The sequence below is a fragment of the Apteryx mantelli genome, chromosome 10 (assembly GCF_036417845.1).
Source record: "Apteryx mantelli isolate bAptMan1 chromosome 10, bAptMan1.hap1, whole genome shotgun sequence".
In the NCBI taxonomy this organism is placed as follows: Eukaryota; Metazoa; Chordata; class Aves; order Apterygiformes; family Apterygidae; genus Apteryx; species Apteryx mantelli.
Window position 1 is genome coordinate 10,984,085 of NC_089987.1, and position 19,130 is coordinate 11,003,214.

The following is a 19,130-nucleotide window of genomic DNA, read 5'->3' on the forward strand; positions in this document are numbered from 1 at the left end:
CGCCGAGGACCCCGCCCCTCCCTGCCCACCCCGCCCCGCCGCCGCCCGGCACGGCCCGCCCCGCCCGGGCCCCGGCCGCGGCTCGCGGGCGCTGCCCCGCGCCCTGCCCTCGGCCGCCGCCGCGCCGGCAGCCCGCCGCCGCCGCGCCGCTTTTCGGTCAGGCGGCGCCGGGGCAGCCCGGCAGCGCGCCCCGCCCTGCGCCAGCGGGGCGCGGGGCCGCCGCCAGCAGCGCCCCCTGGCGCCCGGCGCCCGCGCGCGGGGCGGGGGCGGCGGGCAGGGAGGGCGCGGCGGGGCCGGGCTCCGTCCCTGCGCGCCAGGAAGCCCCGCTGCCGCCGCGCCTCACCGCTGCTCCTCGCTCTGCCCCCGCGCCGGCAGCTGCTCCTGGCCCCTGGTCCACGGGAAGGCGCGTAACATTTAAGATTACAGGCGTTAGATTACAGGCTCTAGAGGTCCTTTCCAACGTAAATGATTCCACGAGTCTGTGATGGGGTAAATTGTTGTTACTGTGATACTCTATCTTCATACGCGTCTAGGATTTAGGTGTGTTACATATCCTCTCCCATTGAAATATATTTAGGCCAAAATAATATGGATTACCTAAATGCATACACATTGATAGAGTAAAACACAAGTTCATCTAGATTAGCTTTTGGGTCCACGGAAAGATACTGTGTAAAGTACACAACTGAGCAAGTTCTCCCTGTTTGTGCATCAGTCCCTTGTTACTCCCTTTGGCTCACATACTGCAAATATATATGCTAATATTTAACTATACCACTTTGAATAGCTCCATTGATAAATGTTTATAGGACTGGACCTTTGCAAAAGGTATCTAAATACAGCTTTCATAGATTTATGAAGATGCTTGAATATTAGTAATAAACAAAAAACCACAATAGCGGAAAACATTAAAAGACCTATTATCAGCATCATCCCTGCTACAAGTCTTTCAGTTTTCAATTTCAAACAGTAAATATGTCAGTATCTGCATTCTTTTTAGTTCAACATTGAACTATTTTACATAGGTTCATTGGTATCATCCCAGTCATTAATATCATTCAAAAAATACAGTACTTGGACCACATCTAAATCTTTTATTCAGAAGTTCTGGCATTTCCACAAGCTATTTCAATTTACTGATTATACCAATCTAAGATTTACCTACTTATATTCAGTAGTGTACAAACATACATTTGGTGTTTTTTGTCATAGATTTACCCAGTCTTACATAGGATTATTTGTAAGCAGGAATTAAAAAAAAAAAACAAAACACTTGTTCTATCACAGTCTTCTTTCTGAAAACACCCAATCTTCTGTCTAGAAATCTCTAGCACATGGAATTTCTTGTGCATTTTCTGCAACTTGTATGTTCAAATTCAATAGTTATTAGCATTTGTATCTTTAAAAAAATATTTTGATATTACTGGAGGCTTTTGTGACCTTTGCAATCTCTTAAACATTTCTACTTAGAAGCAAATTCTCCTAATTGTTGACCTGACTGCATAACTTAGAACAATAAACATCTCATCTATACTTCTGTCAATATATCCTATTTTCCTATATACACAGTACAAATACATGACAAAATATTTTAGCTACTGTAAACATTCCACTGATTAGGAGAAAAAATATGCACACAGAACAACATTAACACTTATCAGTATCTGACACAAAATGTTAATTTTAGCAACATAACCTTTTCTTACAAATGGGACAAAACAGACTGTAAAAAGATTCAAACAAAAAGCCATGTTGAGTATCACATAAATCAAGTGACGGAGGTTAGAGTAAAATTAAAAAAAAAACCTTACTGGCAAAGATTTTATTTTAGATATATTAGCATTATTAAAAAACAAACTTACCAAATTACATTAAATTTAAATTAAGTTTAAATTTGCAAAGCATAACAATTTCTGTAAGAGTGAATGTTAGCATTGAAAATCATGAGTCCAAACCAGTCTAAAACAACTCTCTAACAGATCGTGTTATTACAATACCTCACTTAATTTTGCTGTTTTTCAACATTGTGTCAAAATACAAAATACTCTTGAAAGATGTTATTGATCTTTGTTTTTTCCCTGCCTCTGTAAAGGGAGATAAAAAGAGAGAAAAAACATCAAGAAAAATGTTGACATAAAACACTGTGCAATTCTAGAAAAGGTTTAAGTAGAAAAATGCTTGCTAGTAAACACTTGCACGCATTTCCAAAGAACAGCAGAAACACCATCTATTCCATCTATAGACAGCATCTCTGTACAAGGAGTATGCATATTAAATACAGTAAAAATTGCCAAGGAGATTTTCATAAGTCATCATCAGAAAAGATATTTGAACTCAATATTTACTTACACTTCCTAGTAAATATATGGATTAATTTAGAATGCTTAAGCAAAATTCTTATTCTCTTTGTACCCTGTCAGGTAAGGTCAGCGTGGCACAAAAGCTCTCTAAAAGTGCCCAGTGTGGTTCTAAGCACAAGCCATGATACTGTTATAACAAAGATCATTCTAATGCTCGGTACAGCACAGCACTGGAATGACACAAAGTGCAATCCCATGGGTTGCAAATTCTGTAATGTTCTGGGAGGTATCCTGTCCTTTTTTGCAAGTTGAATCAGGTTCAAAACTGAAAACTGACCTCACAGCATATATGATTGTAGAAAATCAAATTTCAGTAACTTGTAACTGTAACTTGTGGTATTTTTTGGAAGGAACAACATTTGTCCATCCTTTCTGAAGTGGATAGGACAACAAAATCAAATTCCTGTGATGGCTTTTTTTTTTTTTCCCCCCAACTCAGTGATGACCTTTTTTTAAACAAAAGATGGGTAGTTTCTTCAGTTGTGAAAACTTTCGGGGTTCTTCTTTTTCTCTCATTTAAAGTTCTTGCATTCATGTCCAGGGAACATTCTTCCTTGTTCTGTATTTATTTTAGTGTAATTAAAAATTATATAAATTTACATAGCATTTTACTTTGATAATGCATTATTACTGACAATACAATCTTAAGTAGTTCTAAAGAATGATTATTTTGTCAAGGTAGTGATGGTTCTTATTGATGTTAGGTTTAGCCATTTCCTCACTGTCACCCATTTACTGAAATACAGTATTTTTCCCTGACCTTTAACTTCATTTCTGTTGTTCTTACTTAGCTTATACCCTTCAGGATCGGTTTTCCAGTCAAGACAGCTCTTCCACTAGATTTCTGTTCTTTTTATACTATGCAGATTTTCATTAGCACAGGAGAAAGCATACCTCTATTGTCTCCATATCCAGTATTCAGAAAGGACCATCATGCTTAACTCTTTTCAGGGATAAATCAGTATGACTGGAGTAAAGTCAATAGAGAGGGAACTGTTTTTAGTAAGGCTCAGTTTGGTACTGGCCTCCTGTTAAAGATGACTTTAAAAGAAATTATGCAATTCACAATGACTTTACTTAGACATTTATAAATATGTGAGTGTACAATTAGGCTACGCATAACTTACCTCATCTTTGTCAAGTGAATATATACAGGTTTTTTTTAAGCATTGATATTCTTGGTTGTGCATTTGACTGTCTTTTCAAGTTAGCATCTTGGTTTTTTTGGAGAGCTATGAAATTGTGAATAAGCCCATCTCTTAATTATTTTAAACTAACTGAAATCTGCTATAAAACTGAATGTCATGTTTCTTCTAATAACCTTGAAAATGTAAATATTGCATTATTAATAGTTACTAATATTCAAATAAACAAAGAAGTATCTTCTCATCACTGTGACATTAACATGCCAAGCTTATTTAGGCCTTAGAAGCAGTTAACAAACAACAGGAATGAACTCAAAATAAACATCAATAATACTATGATTGAAAAAAAAAAAAAAAACTATTAGAATTCTCAGCCATTTGTCTCCAGTAGCAAGCACAGATGCTTGTATCAATGCCCTGACCTAAAGGCAAACTTAAAGATCAAGTTATGCAAATTAATTTTCTGGCAATACAGATTATTTTTTTCTGGTAATACTCACATCTTTCATATGTAGGTATCAAGTTATACTTTTCAGTCAACCAAATATTGTTACTATGCTCATCGCTGTTTGAAGCATCAGTTTTGTTTTTTCTAATTGGAGTCAAAAGTATACCTTTTAAAAAATAATAAAAGTTATGTCTTTTTCTTGAAAAAGCACAAAACATGGATAATATTTTAGGAATTAAAATTTAAGGCAATACCATATTCTGAGCTGTACTACTATCTGGTCTTGGAAGAAAGACTGGAAAAATCCAGTTTACTTCAAAAAAATTTTTACTTGCTAAAGGAACTAGGGTTTTTGAGATGAAATAAACAGTTATTTTTAAAAGATTTCAATGGCTATCATAGCGAAATGAATTAATTTGTGAATCTGAAGAAAAAATCAATCTATTATCACAAATTTATTAAATAAAATAATGAAGTAACTTATATACACTTTTTCATCTCTACCTTATCAGTAGAATTTTATTCAACTCCTCATGCCAGTCAGGCAAGCAGATCTCCTTTATTTAGTTTTCTGGTATGTTGTTTTCACTTACTTGCTCTAGCATTGTTGTGTTTAAGTTTTACCCTTTTAGCTGTTTAGCACACAGAGATCCAATTCCTTAGCAGAGTTCCAGGCAGGTACAAAAACAAGCGTAACAGGGTAACACTGCTATAAAGGTATAATAGAATGACGTTGAATCCAGCAACATGCAACTACACTATGATCAGATCCTGACTACGCATCACTGTTTTAAAAATTAAGGTCACAAAACCCCCAAATAGTGGAGGGCATATAAGTAACCATGACAGGATTCAAATCAGTATCTACAAAGCAAGTGCCAAATACACACATTAGCTAACAATGAAGTTAACAATTTGATGATTATAGAATATGCATTTTCTGACCTATTCACAATAAGAATTTTGACAGTATCCACAGCAAGAACATAATTCTCTATCCAAAGGCTCTTGTGGAAGTCCTGCAATAGAAGCACTCAGAGAATAAGGGGGCTTTTTACATTAATTTCAGAACTGGGCCCTTACTTTGGAAATTTTCCTTTCTCCTCTTAAAAGTTGATGTCTCTCTATGCAGTCTTCCTTTATTCACTGGCATTAACAGTATTTCTGGAAAGTGTAAAATGTATGCTAGTGCAAATGCTGGCAATAATTGTTTAATTATAAAAATACCTTCTTTTAAAACACAATATAGGCTGTACTTTCCTTTAATTACTTCACTGATTAAGAATTAGGCCTCTCATGTGTGAGGATGTAACATTAGAATGTAAGGAGCTTACATCATCATGCATCCATTCACGTTTATTTCAACTTAATACATTTCTTTCTGTTAATACTTGACTAACTCTGGCAAAGAGGACCTACAGCCTCATCGAAACCTATAATGGGGATGCATCCTTACTGCCAAGAAATACATGATGGCTACTTCTCAAAAGTGGCTAGTTCTAATCTCATTTAGTACAAATCACAAATAAATTAAATCAGCATTTACAAGACTGTTAAAAGATCAAAATCAAGTCTAAAATAATATTTAAAACAACAGTTATAGTTACTAAGAAAAAAAAAGTGTTCATAATTACTCTCATAAGCTGCATAACTACTGTTGTTACAAACAGCCAGTTTCCTAAGTTCCTTTTTATATCTTTTTTCAGCTTCCAGAATGACTTTGTGACGATCACACGGGTATGGACAAGTTTGCAACATCTTGCTAAAGGTTTTGCTATTGAAGGACAGGCCTTTTGCTGTACATCCTGGAAAAAAAATAGCATATTGTAGAAACAGCAAGCATGAGCAGCCATCATCAAATCCAGCATTTTTGTTATTTTGCTCATTATGATCTACAATTTGACTTCCATTTTTTTCATATACACATCTCAAAAAAGCTTAGGCCTTTCTATATCTTCTTGAAAACACTCATTTTTCATTTTGCACTTGCTCTCCAAGAAAATATGTGTTTTCAACATGACCTATGGGAGCAAGTTATACTGCACTTCCACTCCAGAAGTGCTGAATTAGGCACAGATCCTCTACAAAAGTAAAAGAATATTGACAGAATATTGATATACAAACTGAAACACAGACAATTCCATCTGAACATGAGGAAATACTTTTTCACTGTGAGGGTGACAGAGCACTGGAACAGGTTGCCCGGAGAGGTTATGGAGTCTCCTTCTCTGGAGATATTCAAAACCTGCCTGGACGCAATCCTGTGCAATGTGCTCTAGGTGACCCTGCGTGAGCAGGGGGGTTGGACTAGATGATCTCCAGAGGTCCCTTCCAACCTCAGCGATTCTGTGATTCTGTGACAGGACAAGAACAGGCCCTTCATATAAGGGCCAAATATAGAAGCTGCCTTTTCTATACTTTGAAACATTCTCTACATCATAACAATTATCTGCATTAACCTGAATGAACAGTAACTCGAACTCCAGTATGAGTTTCTTCACAGCAAAGCCCTCCTGCTTGTTTCTGAGGACATACCCTGTGGTAATTTACAGTCAGTTACACAGTCAGCTGAAGAACCTTCTCCACTGTAGGGAACTACAGGAAGGGCACTGGTACATCTCTGCAGTATTCTAGCCTGAGATAAAGCAGCGCTAGAGCTCAGGTTGAATCCACCTGGACAACTTCAGTTCATATAATTTAGCTTAAATCATGTTCAAAAGTGGATTGTGGGCTTTTATGTAAGGTCACAGGGCTGATTACAAAAATCCCATTATAAATGTTGAGTAGCATTCACATAAGCTACTGCAGGACTGAGTTCGTGAAGTGGAAGATGGGGTAACTGAAGGCTGCAGTCATGGATTACTACAGAACAGACTGCCTGTACTTAACAGCAATAAGGCAGGAAAATTGGAAGGGCTGCAGAATAGTTAGGAAGCGTAAAACATTCAGAAACTTTGCAGGGTTAGATTTTTTTGCTCCCTTTCTCTGATAAGAGAAAGCAGAAAAACAAGCATTGTTAAGTAATTTTGCAGTACTTTTTGTTCTTTTAAGTTGTTAAGAAAGGGAAACAGTTAAGAATTGCAAATGAGCTAATCCAATAGGTGTGTTAGAATTTCTGTAATGTCAGTTCATTTGAATTGCTGACTCTACAAGACATCTTTTATGGAATCAAGAAAAAAAAAAGACCTAAGATAATATTTACCTAAACACCTTAAATCTGCTGTTTTAAGAGATGCAGATGTAGTCAAAATACTTTTTTCTTTCTTAGTTATCGCTGCATAGGATGAATGTTGATCTAAATTAGGAAGAAGAAAAAAACATTAAGAAAGAAAATGCAGTCTATCTCTCGCTGCTGTAATTCTACATCAATATACTTATGTTCAGTTGTATTTTCTATTTGTAGATTATTAGAAAAGCTTAATTTACATAACAGCAAAAAAAAATCTAAAAGAAATTCCTGAAGTTAAATGGATCAATTTTTTTTTAATCTAGAATAATTCCATTTAATTCAATACTTACTTTTGCTTTGCTCTCCCAAAGCAGCATATTGTTTCAATTTGAACAGACCAGGATAACTCTGTATACTTACATTAACTAAGTTCTATAAGTTTAAATTGTATTTAGAATCTGAAGTTGAAAAGTGTGATGTATTGGAATAATCCTTACTCTCCATTTAAAAAGTCATCACCTGGAGATCAGCTTGGTCACTTCTAAAGCTACCATTCTGGCAAAAACTATTCTAAAGAATAATCATCAATTTTATAAATTAACAGCCAACTAAATTATGAGTAAAGATTTGGTTTGATTCCAGATGCCAATTCTGAAAAAAAAATATACCAGAGTAAAAACATAATGCAAGTCTGATAAACCCTTATCCCACAACACATCTACCTGTGTTTAACCTGCAGGAGTAGCTCCAGGCAAAAACTGCTCCCTCAATTAGGCTCTATCCCTCAATCTTAAGAGTGCAGAACAAAACCAGTACCCTGATACATTTTCTATTAATGGCTTCCATTGTTAAATACAAATTGCATTCAGACTTAATTTAAAACACTTATCTGTGATGCATTCATTTGAATAGTTAAAATCAATTTAAAAAGAAAGCTAAAATATGTATTAGAAGAAATCTAGAACAAATATTCTCTTGGTAAAATTACATGCAATATAAGATTTTCAAAGTATGCAAACAGCTATAGAATTTTATGCATAGTATTCTGTCATCAGATTATATATTACATCTGACAAAAAGCAATGGTAAAAGCAAGCATAAATGACTAATTTTAAAAAAGAACATTTGTTAAGAGCAAAATTATCTAACACCTCCCCCCCCCCCCAAACTAACAGGGAATATGTTCAACTATTTATACCTGATGTGCATGCCTGTTTCAGATTTTTAACAATCTTTGCTGGTTGTTTAAACAAGTGTTCACTAGGAAGACCAAGAACATGTGAACAAATTTAAAATCAGACTTCACAACATACAGTTAACTGTAAGTTAATACATACTCTACAAAGACAAAACAAAAAGCATAATAAATACATAAAAATAAAACTTGATTCTAGTTATTCCAAGTTACTAGGCTAGACATATTCAGCATGTCATTATCATATTAGAAATCTGTTTATCAGAGATGTGTGATTATCATTCCTTGCAGTGCTATTCAGAATGTCTGTTCCAGCATCTGGAATGCAGTGCTTTCACAGGATGTAGGTTTACGGAGTCATCTGTAATTCTGGTTCACATAAGGATTACTTAGTGCATGCAGCTTTTGTGAACTCTTTGCAATGCTATAGTTTTCACCAGATGTAGCAGTTGGTCTAAAAGGTACTTCATTTTCTTCTCTTCTTTTCTTACACTGATTAACTTTTATACAACCAATACGATCCTACAATGTGCGATGTTTCATCATGCATGTTTCTGTGTCATGAGCTACCTCTGAACGCTGCAGGAGCAAGAGGCCTAATCCATGGTCATGCTTGGGTAATTCCCATTTTCACACAAATCCATATACTAGGAGAGTGGCTTCCCCCGCTCCCAAAAAATTTCTTAGAAGATTCATGCTTTAAAGGTCAAAACAACAAATAAAGAAGCTGTGTAAAATTACATCAGTCAGTAGCAAAGTAGAGCTTATCTGACCATGGAACACGCCCTGTGCTTCCCGTAATTTCTGTGGTAGTTGCAAACTCACAGTATAATGCATGTTAGGAAAGTGCACAGGAGCATAGTCCAGCCAGCCACAGAAAAAAAGCACAGTAAAAATGTGGAACCCCAAAAGAGAGAAATACTATAGCTTTCATACTCTCTCATTGTCTAACGAGAGGGTGGAGGATGGGGAGGAATATTCAAAATATAAATTCAAGATAACTGAATTTGTATTTATCCTTGCGAGTTGCCTATTATTAACTTTCTTTTTTAACGGATAGGAAAGATAACTGAGAAGTGAAAGAAAAAAAGAAAAGAGGAAAATACATGTTTGTGTGAGACTGATACACAAAGCAAGAGAATAGTAAATGTCAATAGAAGGCTGTATCTTTTTCATCCCATGCAGGGAAGTAATTCAATATGAGGGGAGAGAAGCAAGGAAAGATGCTTTTATTCCCACTTTGTGAGCAAAACAATTTCAATTTTGTGTAGAGCAGTTCTGGAACTGCTGTTTTTCCAGTAGGTGCATATCCCAGAAGATTCCGTGGTTTCATCCAAATAAATGGGTCAAAGTCTGATCTGCTGAATCAGTGGGAATTCAGTGGCAGATACTATGGATGCTTTTTCATCACTATGCTCAAAGCAATAGGACATGGCCAGTAATAGGCTCTCTGTATAATCCATCAGATGCCTATCCATTAGGAGAAAAAGATGAGAAACTTATTACTGCAGCGAGTGCCTATAATCTTTGATCTGTGATGTCAAAAACATTTCTGCAGTATTCTCTGGTGGGCAACCAAAAAGCTATCTCTTTTCACTTGCACAAAAAGACATAGTAACCATTATGTAAAAAGGCTGACATTCACTTTGGAAATTACTAATGAAAAAAGCTTAGTATTTTGCTCAGATGTAAAATACATACCTTACTTGAACAGACTGTTTTTTTTCACAAGCATTTTTTTCATTTATACTGTGACTTTGAAGTACACTGTCTGTTTGCAGTTCAACTGAACAGGGAATATTATTCCATTCGCTATGTCCAGTAGAAGCATTTATTGGATTCACAGTCTTCAGTATTTCATTCTGCAGTGGTAGAGAATTTGCAGATGGAGCAAGAATCCAGTCATTTGACTTACAGGTTAACTGTGGACAATGTACTTTATGTGTTCTTTCTATATGATTTTTTGGGTCACTAGTATTCACTTCATGGTATTTTGATGCGTCAGTACTGGCTTCTGAAGATCTGTCAACAAGTATTTTTCTTTGTACTCTCTCCTGTATTGAAAAATACTAGTTAGTGACTATATGAGATCTATAAAAATACTAAGTAAATCTAGTAAGATTAATTAGGATAGGCCAATATAATTCCGAAGGTTAAGCAAATTCCTCAGAACTTCAGAAAACCCCAAATTGAGTTGAGAGCTAACAAAACAGCAAGGTTGATGAAGTTGAATATACAGGAGGTGAAGGGAGTGGTTATCAAGTGGCAGTTCCAGGCTGAAGCAATGGATTTGGTACTAGTGCAGAGCACTTCTAGAAACTAAAAGATTGAATTAGCTAAGTAAGTCAAAAACGTGCTATTCTACACCCAGAGATACCAAGTAGTTATACAACAGAAAAAGAAATAACAAAACTTTATTTTATGTTCACATTTGTCCATAAGCTACCCTATAATAGTTGTACAATCAGTCATTTCTTGCATACAAATGTTAGATTCAAAATATGTATCAGAAGTTAAAAAAAAATCCAACTCTAATTTTGCAACCTAAATGATCTCAATTTTATGGAAAGTCATTTTATAATAAAGTGCTTCATTAAAAAATGCAGATGGCTGCATTCTCCAATTGCCCTCCATACTTCTAGCTTAGTACAATACACAGTAATGACAAATTTAAAAATTAGAGGATGTAGTTTCACATACATCCAGTGTTTTCCTTACTTTTCTAGCTCACACTGAAATTATCTTAAAGGTTCACTTCCTATTTCTCCTTAAACTCTAGAGAGATCTGCTTAGTTTTATCCTACTTTGGTAAATAGGCAAACCTTATCATGTTCTTTCTCAATCAAGTTTATTCTGTGTAAAATTTCTTTTGCTTTCTTCCAGTAGTCTTGTAGAGTTCTTTCTCTGCTTTGCACATCCACTTCCAACTGTTCTGCACTGTTCATGTTTGATGAATTCTCATTTATTTTCAGGGACAATTGTTCAGCTTTATAAATTATAAAACAAAATTAATACTCCAAATTTTATTACCAAATACCTTAATAATAAATATTTATTACACTTTAGTATCCTGAAGGACAGGCCTAAGTAATTTATAAAGCAAAATATAATCTCTTAACAATAATTTTGATATAACTGTTAAATCAAGTTTACATATAATTGTTAGCACATGTCAAATATAAACTGCTGTCACAAGAGGCAAGCCCCATATTCCAGCTCATTAATTGTTGAGCTTGTAATTATTGTAAGTTGTTTACAATAATGTTGTGCTGTAAAAAAAATGACTTTACCATGGACTTAATCCTCATTCAGCAGATCCTTTACCAGTATGGATCTGTTTAATTTGTTTTTTAAGCAAGCTTCCATATTGATGGCCATTGAAAAGCACAATCTCCTCAATCTTAACATCCAAATAAAACTCCCAGATAGACTTTTACTACAGAAAGGTAGATACTTTAAAAAAAAAAAAAAAAAAAAACAACACACTGATTAGCAATTGCATAATATCTTCTGGTGCTGTAGAGATTAAAGGAAAAGGTATTTTTCTGTGTTGTCTGTGGTATTGTACAGTTATCTAAAGAACCTTAAGCACGATGCTTCAAAATACACCCTACTTCAGAAATTAAGATGAAGATTTTTTTTACTACTGCACAATAATTGTAGTCATGGCGATTATGGGCTTGGCCTCTACGTACAATGGTACGTATGTGTAAATGGAAATCTAATTGGGTGTGAAATGACAATATTAATATTTTGCACGAGATTCATAGTTGTGAAAGCTTTTAAGAACTGGTCCTACATATATAGGTTATACAGATGCATTCTTACAACATTCTTAGAATTTTTTAACTTTTCTTTTTTCCCTAAATGCTATAATCATTTAAGTGTGGTAAATATGCAACTGTTCCACAGAAAAAAAAATATTGGTGTACACAGCACTACAAAGCTGGTACACTTTAAATTATTTGGAAAGTCAACAGAACTTAAATATGAAGACTAACCCATCTAATATTTCAAGTAACAGTAGGCTTACTCATTTGTTTGCAGTTTTGCAGCACAAAAGTAGCAGCTTTGTTTAGTTCCTCATCCTGAGACTCAGTTAACACTTGAATCATAAGTGGAAGACCATTGTTCTTAAGCAGTTCATACTGGTTTTCTTCTAAAATAGGAAGTGGTAAAGGAATATAGATAATTTTCTAACCCATATACACTTAATCATCCTACAGTAACTTTATAGACCAATACCAGTAACTTTCAGGGAAGTTCAGAAAAAACAGATTTTTCTTATGGATTCAAGTCTGCTGTAAAGGCCTAATGCTCGAGTTGCAGCAGAAGCTGTCTGGATCACACAGGATGATTTGATCACGGCTTGAAGTATACTCTCTTGTCAGAAAAGTGAAGGAGGACTGAGCCAGATTATATGACAGCGACCCAATTTCATTTAATTCTTGCCTAAAACATTCGAATTATGGATTCTGTATTTATCTGCGGTGTATGCCCTTACAGTCTATACGCTACATTTACATCAATGATGAGATGCAGAAATTTCAAAAGCTGAAAGTTTATCTTCAGCTAAACAGCAATAAAATCAGTGCTTTAATCCTGGCCTAATCTGTTCATCCATAGACAAGACAAGACACTTCATCCTCATCAAGTATGTAATTATCTATTTTTTTTAAATCATGGTATCATTTGCAGTATGTATTCATAAAATAGACAACTTTCTGAAAATAGTTGTGTTGTCTAAACTTGATAAAACACAACCACATTTCATCTTTTATTGGCTCCTTTATTTTGTCAGTGTTGACATTTTAAGAGAAACTTTTCTTGTGTAGGATAATCATATTTATATTTGAAAGACATTTTCCATTAAGCAAAGCACTTTTTGCTTCAATCAATTCTTCATGAAAAGGAGGGTTTTTAAAGTATAAGACCTACTGAAGCCAACTACTGAACTTGTTATTGATGTTTCAAGGATGATGATCAGTCAGAGTTTTAAAACACTTTCTGATGCATTTCTGAGCATACATGAGAAAAAACAGCAGCATAAGTAACAATGGTCAGTATATCGCAACTTCACATTCTGTTTGCTTTTACTGACATGAAGTACCAACTTAAGTGCTATGCTTTCAGCAGATGTGCTTGGGCCAGCCCTCAGGAGCATGACAAAAACATTACAGGTTACTTGCTGCTTATGTTACTTGAAAAATAATGCCATTAAAGGTTTTTTTTAATTATTATTATTAACAGCAATGTAAACAGTGAACAGAAGCTGTATATACCAAAGGCTATTAAAATAGAACTCCAAAAGATTTATGTGGCATGTATGGAGTTTTCAGGACTGAAGGAGTTATACGTTGTGATACCTACAGACAGTTCTGAATTCTTTTATAATATGCTGCTTTAAGATCTTGAACATACTGTGTGTTAACAGCTCTTAAAATCTAAACATAGAACAGTCTAGAAAACTTTTTCCTCAATATATTAAATTTAATAAATTTTCCCTGAAGTTCCAAAGTTAAATGGAATGACACAACTGATGCATACTTTAACTTCAGAATTAGTAAAAAATAATAGAAAAAAGAAATCTTACCACAAACTTCAGTACAGTGTCCAATTGTTAGAATAATACTGATTTTTTCTCCTGTATCCAGAGTGTCATTAGGCAGCAGCTTCAGTAGCTCTGACACAGTGTGATACTTTGCCAAGACAACACCCATGGTAGCTATAATGTTGAAAATAATTGAAGAAAAATAAACTAGACAGCAAGTATATAGGTGCCATTGAAGTATGAAATCCTTCCCCCCGGAAAGTCTCTACAGATCTCTAACAGCACCAGGTTGCACAGTCTTCCCCCCCCCCGTTAACACTCTCCTGGTGCAGTAATTCTGCCCATGCTTCTCCCTAAATGCAACACTGCCTTCCCCCCCCCCCCCAACTGCATTGTGTAGAAATGTGGTAGAAGCTCTGATAAACAAGAGCTTTGCAGCTTTCAAGCTTTGCAGATCTGTGCAGAAGTTTCTTCACATCCTTTGCCAGCTCAAGAATATAGCAAGTGAGGGTAGAATAAGATTTGATCCATAGGATATCTGCCACAAAGAGCTAGGAATGTTTCTGATGAACAGACATTAAAGGGAGCAACCTCTTCCTGAAATTGGGACCACCACTGCTACTAATTACATACTAAAAGTTTATCCTGTCATATACCCACTTTTTTGAAACTAGGCTCTACACCAGTGCAGGTGTATTCTCTTAACTTTTCTGAGTTTCAGTTAGTGAGCACTTAAGGCAGAAGTGTCGAAGATACTGCACAAAACACATTCATCAGGCTCACAGATTTCTCAAAACCTTCTGATGGAATACATGAAGACCTCCTTAGGCTGGTATGCAGAGGTACCAGGAGCCATATTCACATACCACATTTGTTCAGCTCAACAGCCAAGTTAATTAAGCCTCCTAAAGCTTATTAAGCTTATTAGCTTAGACACAGGGCTACAAAAGTACAGTTCTGCAACTCCAGGATCCAAGCTGACTACACTGTCCAGTTTTCAGCTTTACTTGCACAAAATTAGCTCTGGTATCTTATTTTTGATTCTCAGTATGGTTTAAATTCCAGTATCTATGTTTATTTTAGTCACAATGGGAAAGCAACCTACCTCCGATGCCAGTGCACTGAATCACTCCCACTACACGAGTCTGAACCTTAAAAATACTGCAATATAAACTGCATTTGGGGTGTATATAACTTGTCTTATATCATCCATTTATATTACTTTGCCTCCAAGACTAGACTCTTAACAACTGCAGTTTAGAAATACCACATATAAAAATGGCAGGGGTCCTTTCACTCACAGTCATTAGCAATGCAGGCATCCAAAGTCTTTGTTACTACTACTGCAAGTTTTGTGCTTGAGTGGCTCATATACGAATCATGCATCAGCTTGATGAGAACCTTAGCTAATGTATCCAATCCTCTAACAGAAGCAAAATATTTCTGTACATATGCTTAATGAAAAAAGAATAAAATGTGAATTAAGTCATATACATATCTAGTTGCTTTAGCATTTTGTTACTTAGGCCCATCATAATTTTTGTATGCATGTATTAATCATTCCATTTCCATCCATCCATATCCAATTTCAGTTATGTTGCATTAATCTTGAGCAATTTAGTAATAGCTGTTATAACAGGAAATGCACAGCCCTAAACACATACATACTAATGGTAAACATTATGCCTGAGTTCTACTTAATTTCAATCATTTTCAAAAATGTATTAATGACTTATATTTGTAAAATACTTCTAAGCAAAACAGCTTCCAAACAGCTTTACATACCTCACTAAACTGTAACCAGTGAGGCTGTTTGTGAAGTTAAGTACAACCCAAGGTAAGTAAAGACAGTGGAATCTACCTCGCAGAGTAAGTCATCAGAACAGAACATAAACTTGTAGAGACAGACAGAAAGAAGAAATCATACATCCAACTGCAGAATGAAGCTTACTGTTAAAGAAGAAAAATTGTTCAAAGCCTGAGCTGTACTTACTGTTATTTGCAACTGTGAGTCCAACAAATGAACAGATAGGACGAACTATCTCAGGCTCTATGCAACTTTCTAGCCACTCTTTTGCGTATGAAAAAACTGAACAGCAAATGTTTTGATTATCTTCTGGGAAAGTAAAAACAATAAATAACCCCTAATCCAAGTGTAATATGCCATTTCACTTGAACAATAAAAACAAACTGTTGCTGCTTTTGAAAAATATTTTAAACTTTCTTCAGATGGTAATAAATGTAAGAATTTTAATTACAGTATTTACCATTTTGAGGATTATTAACACAGGCACAAAGAGTACTGCAGACTGAAGACCACAGCTGATAGCACTGATTAATATTTTCATCTGACAGATTAATCTCAGATATGGAAAGAGTTGTTCTGTTCAGAAAAACAAAGCAAACAAGTTCTAAATAATCCATCATTTTTCTGTCTTAATTGCTACTGTGTTTGTTTACCTGAATAACTGTAGCAGAAGACCAATGCAGCCTGTTTCTCTGACATATGTTTGCCCATTTTCTAAAAATGAACATATACCAGAATCAAAAGAAATGTGCAGCTTGGAACAAAATCTTAACATGGCAAGTTTAATTTACATATTTACATTCTATTTCTAAGTGCACACATCTCCAAAAAATCCAAATACAGAAGCACATAAATACAGTGGCAAAAATGTTCTTTCTATATATTTAATACTTTCTATAATTTTTTGGAAATTACTAGTTTGCATCCTGTTTTTTGAAAACCATAGTTACATTCTTTAGAAATAAAGTACTTTCTGCTACCACTACTTTTCTGTTCAGGAACTCAAAGCAATGGATGATCTACTTACATACTTCAAGTTCAATTACATGTCACCATTAATATATTAACCTTACCAGAATGTTAAAGAAATCTGGAACACTAAGTAATGCAGACTGACAAACAGAAACATAAAATCATAATTAAAAACTTGGAGTCATAACGCAGAAAAAAAGAAAAAACTTACTATTATTTGAAACCAGTACTAAGATGACGTAAACAGACATCCTTTTCAAATTCACACCAGAATCCTTATTCATTAAAAATGAAATAAGATCTTCAAATAATGCAGGAGTACACAAAGTTTGTTGACAATAAACTGAAATCAGAAAATAAAAATATCAAGTCCAAAAGCCATTTATAATCTTTAACCATTTTCATAATAAAGTAACTATATTCTCAGTTGCAATATGTCGTGAATGGAGCTTACATGGGGCTATAGAGGGACTTGAAGCTTCCCTCTGTAGTCAGTCCTAAACCATGCTGGTCCTAGGCAAAATTTGTAAGTCTGAGTTATCATGCATATTAACAAGGAACTGAAGTAGTACATCTGTCTGTTATCATAAAGACATGCTGTCTGTACAAATCCTGGGAAGCAGAAACAGTCAAACCAATGAGGGATTTCTCCAAATCTGGGACTAGTCAGTGAAATTATATTTAAGGCACCTTTATTGCCTCTCACTCTAGCTAGTATTCTTGTAATCCAATTTTTGATGGAGAAAATCATGAAGAAAAGACAATGCATAAGCAGAAGTAATAAGATGTGATAACTAACTCAGAAATATAAATAATAGTATTTATTATTACCATTACTTTCTATTATAATTCCTAATGTAAATAAAGCTGCTTCCTTCACTATGCAATGAACACTTGACTTTGCAAGGTCATTTATAAACATCAAACCACCAATTTCTCGAAAATATTCACTTGCTTCACCTACAGCAAACAGAGGAAACAAAGAACAAAAATTAAAATTTTGCTTTTGTTTCTATGTAAAATGAAGATCTTTCAAGATTTTATACCTTCAAGTCTTATAATGTTTAGATGTAATTATTTTTTTAATGTGACAGCCAACTCCTTAACATATATTGCAAAAATAAATGATTGTATTGTTTCTAAGGGAAATATCCTTAGGATAAAATGATTCTTACTGTTTTGTTGACAGATTGAATAAATAGTTATCAAAGCCTCTTTCTGAGACATAGGGCAGTCCATCTGGTATTTAAGGCATTCAAGAAGTAAGTTCAGATCTGTCTTCACGTCTATAAGGATAAACACAGAAAATTTCACAGAAAGTGTTATGTTTTCTTTATATATTTTTTCTTTATATATTTTATTTTTTATATATTTAGTATTACACTAAGCATGTCACAAGAGTATAGCATGGCTATGTCTTTTAACAAAAAAAGACTAACCAAAAAGGGGGTTACACCTCTTTTATTCTTTTAGAAGTACATTAACCTAACAATACCCCCCTCCATTGAGAGTGATTTCCTTTGTTATTGTAACAGTCCCTTTTTAATATTTCCAGCCTTTAACTATTAGTAATTTATTAGTAAACATGATGTAAATTAAGTTGTCTGAAGGCAAGGTATTTAAGGAATAGTATAGAACTATAAAAGCATTCAGAATGAAAACACAACTGAATCTAAGTGAACTGGGAGAGAATCTACTGAAGGAAAAGGCTAAATGCCAAGGCTCCCTACATAATATTTAGTTACAGAAGATAGAATTGCTTGTCACAACAACTAGCACCTTGAATCACATTGTTAGGTTTGTAAGTTAACCCAAAACATTTTTTAAATCCTTCTGGGCATCTATACACATCCCTGGGTATGTAAACTGCTTTGAAAATCTGTTTCTCAGTCTTTTGGGTACAATAAAAAGACTTAAATATTGATTATTTACAAACCTGGCAAAAACAGATACTGTATTTTTTTTTAACACGCCTAAGGTTTTGTTTTCTTAAAGAAATTAAATTACAAGAAAAATGAACCTAAATATTAGCAAAAGAGGTGACTTTCTGCAAGTTTTATCTACTATTTGAAATTTTGTCATTAGATTTGCCTTTTATCTATCCCAATACAGAACTCAAAAATACAGCAACAAGAAAAAGAACATTTCTCCAGTAGTTCACTATCACCTGATAGGCCTATCAGTCTGCTAAAATTGTGTTGAATAGATTCAGAAAATAAATCAAGTGATTTTAGGAATCTTACCACAGTGTTTTCTCTGCACCTTTTGATTTTCCATTTTTGGTTGTATCCCTGTTCTTATTCTACAATGGTAAGAGGTGGAAAAAAAAAGACGACATTTTCTCTACTGTTTAGAACAGCAGTGTTTATGATGTCATACGCAGTATAAACTAAATCATTTTTCTTAAAATATACTCTTTCCAGTTCTCTGGCTTTATACTAATACTCACATGCACACGGAGTTTCATGTCTTCTTGTATGGCA

At 34.8% G+C, this 19,130-nt stretch overlaps 1 protein-coding gene across 1 annotated transcript; it reads right to left on the minus strand.

Moving 5' to 3' along the window:
* Positions 1-2,711: 2,711 nt before the first annotated feature.
* Positions 2,712-18,924, minus strand: TERB1 (telomere repeat binding bouquet formation protein 1). Its single transcript, XM_067302477.1, is given in 21 exon segments — positions 2,712-2,825; positions 2,827-2,919; positions 3,488-3,554; positions 3,556-3,592; positions 4,006-4,119; positions 5,037-5,117; positions 5,588-5,758; positions 7,156-7,248; positions 8,321-8,382; positions 10,019-10,371; positions 11,140-11,303; positions 12,351-12,476; positions 13,911-14,042; positions 15,170-15,322; positions 15,862-15,984; positions 16,136-16,251; positions 16,329-16,389; positions 16,859-16,990; positions 17,479-17,607; positions 17,823-17,933; positions 18,891-18,924. Coding segments are annotated over 21 exon segments (2,382 nt in total). The 3' UTR covers positions 2,712-2,795.
* Between the last annotated feature and the right edge of the window lie 206 nt (positions 18,925-19,130).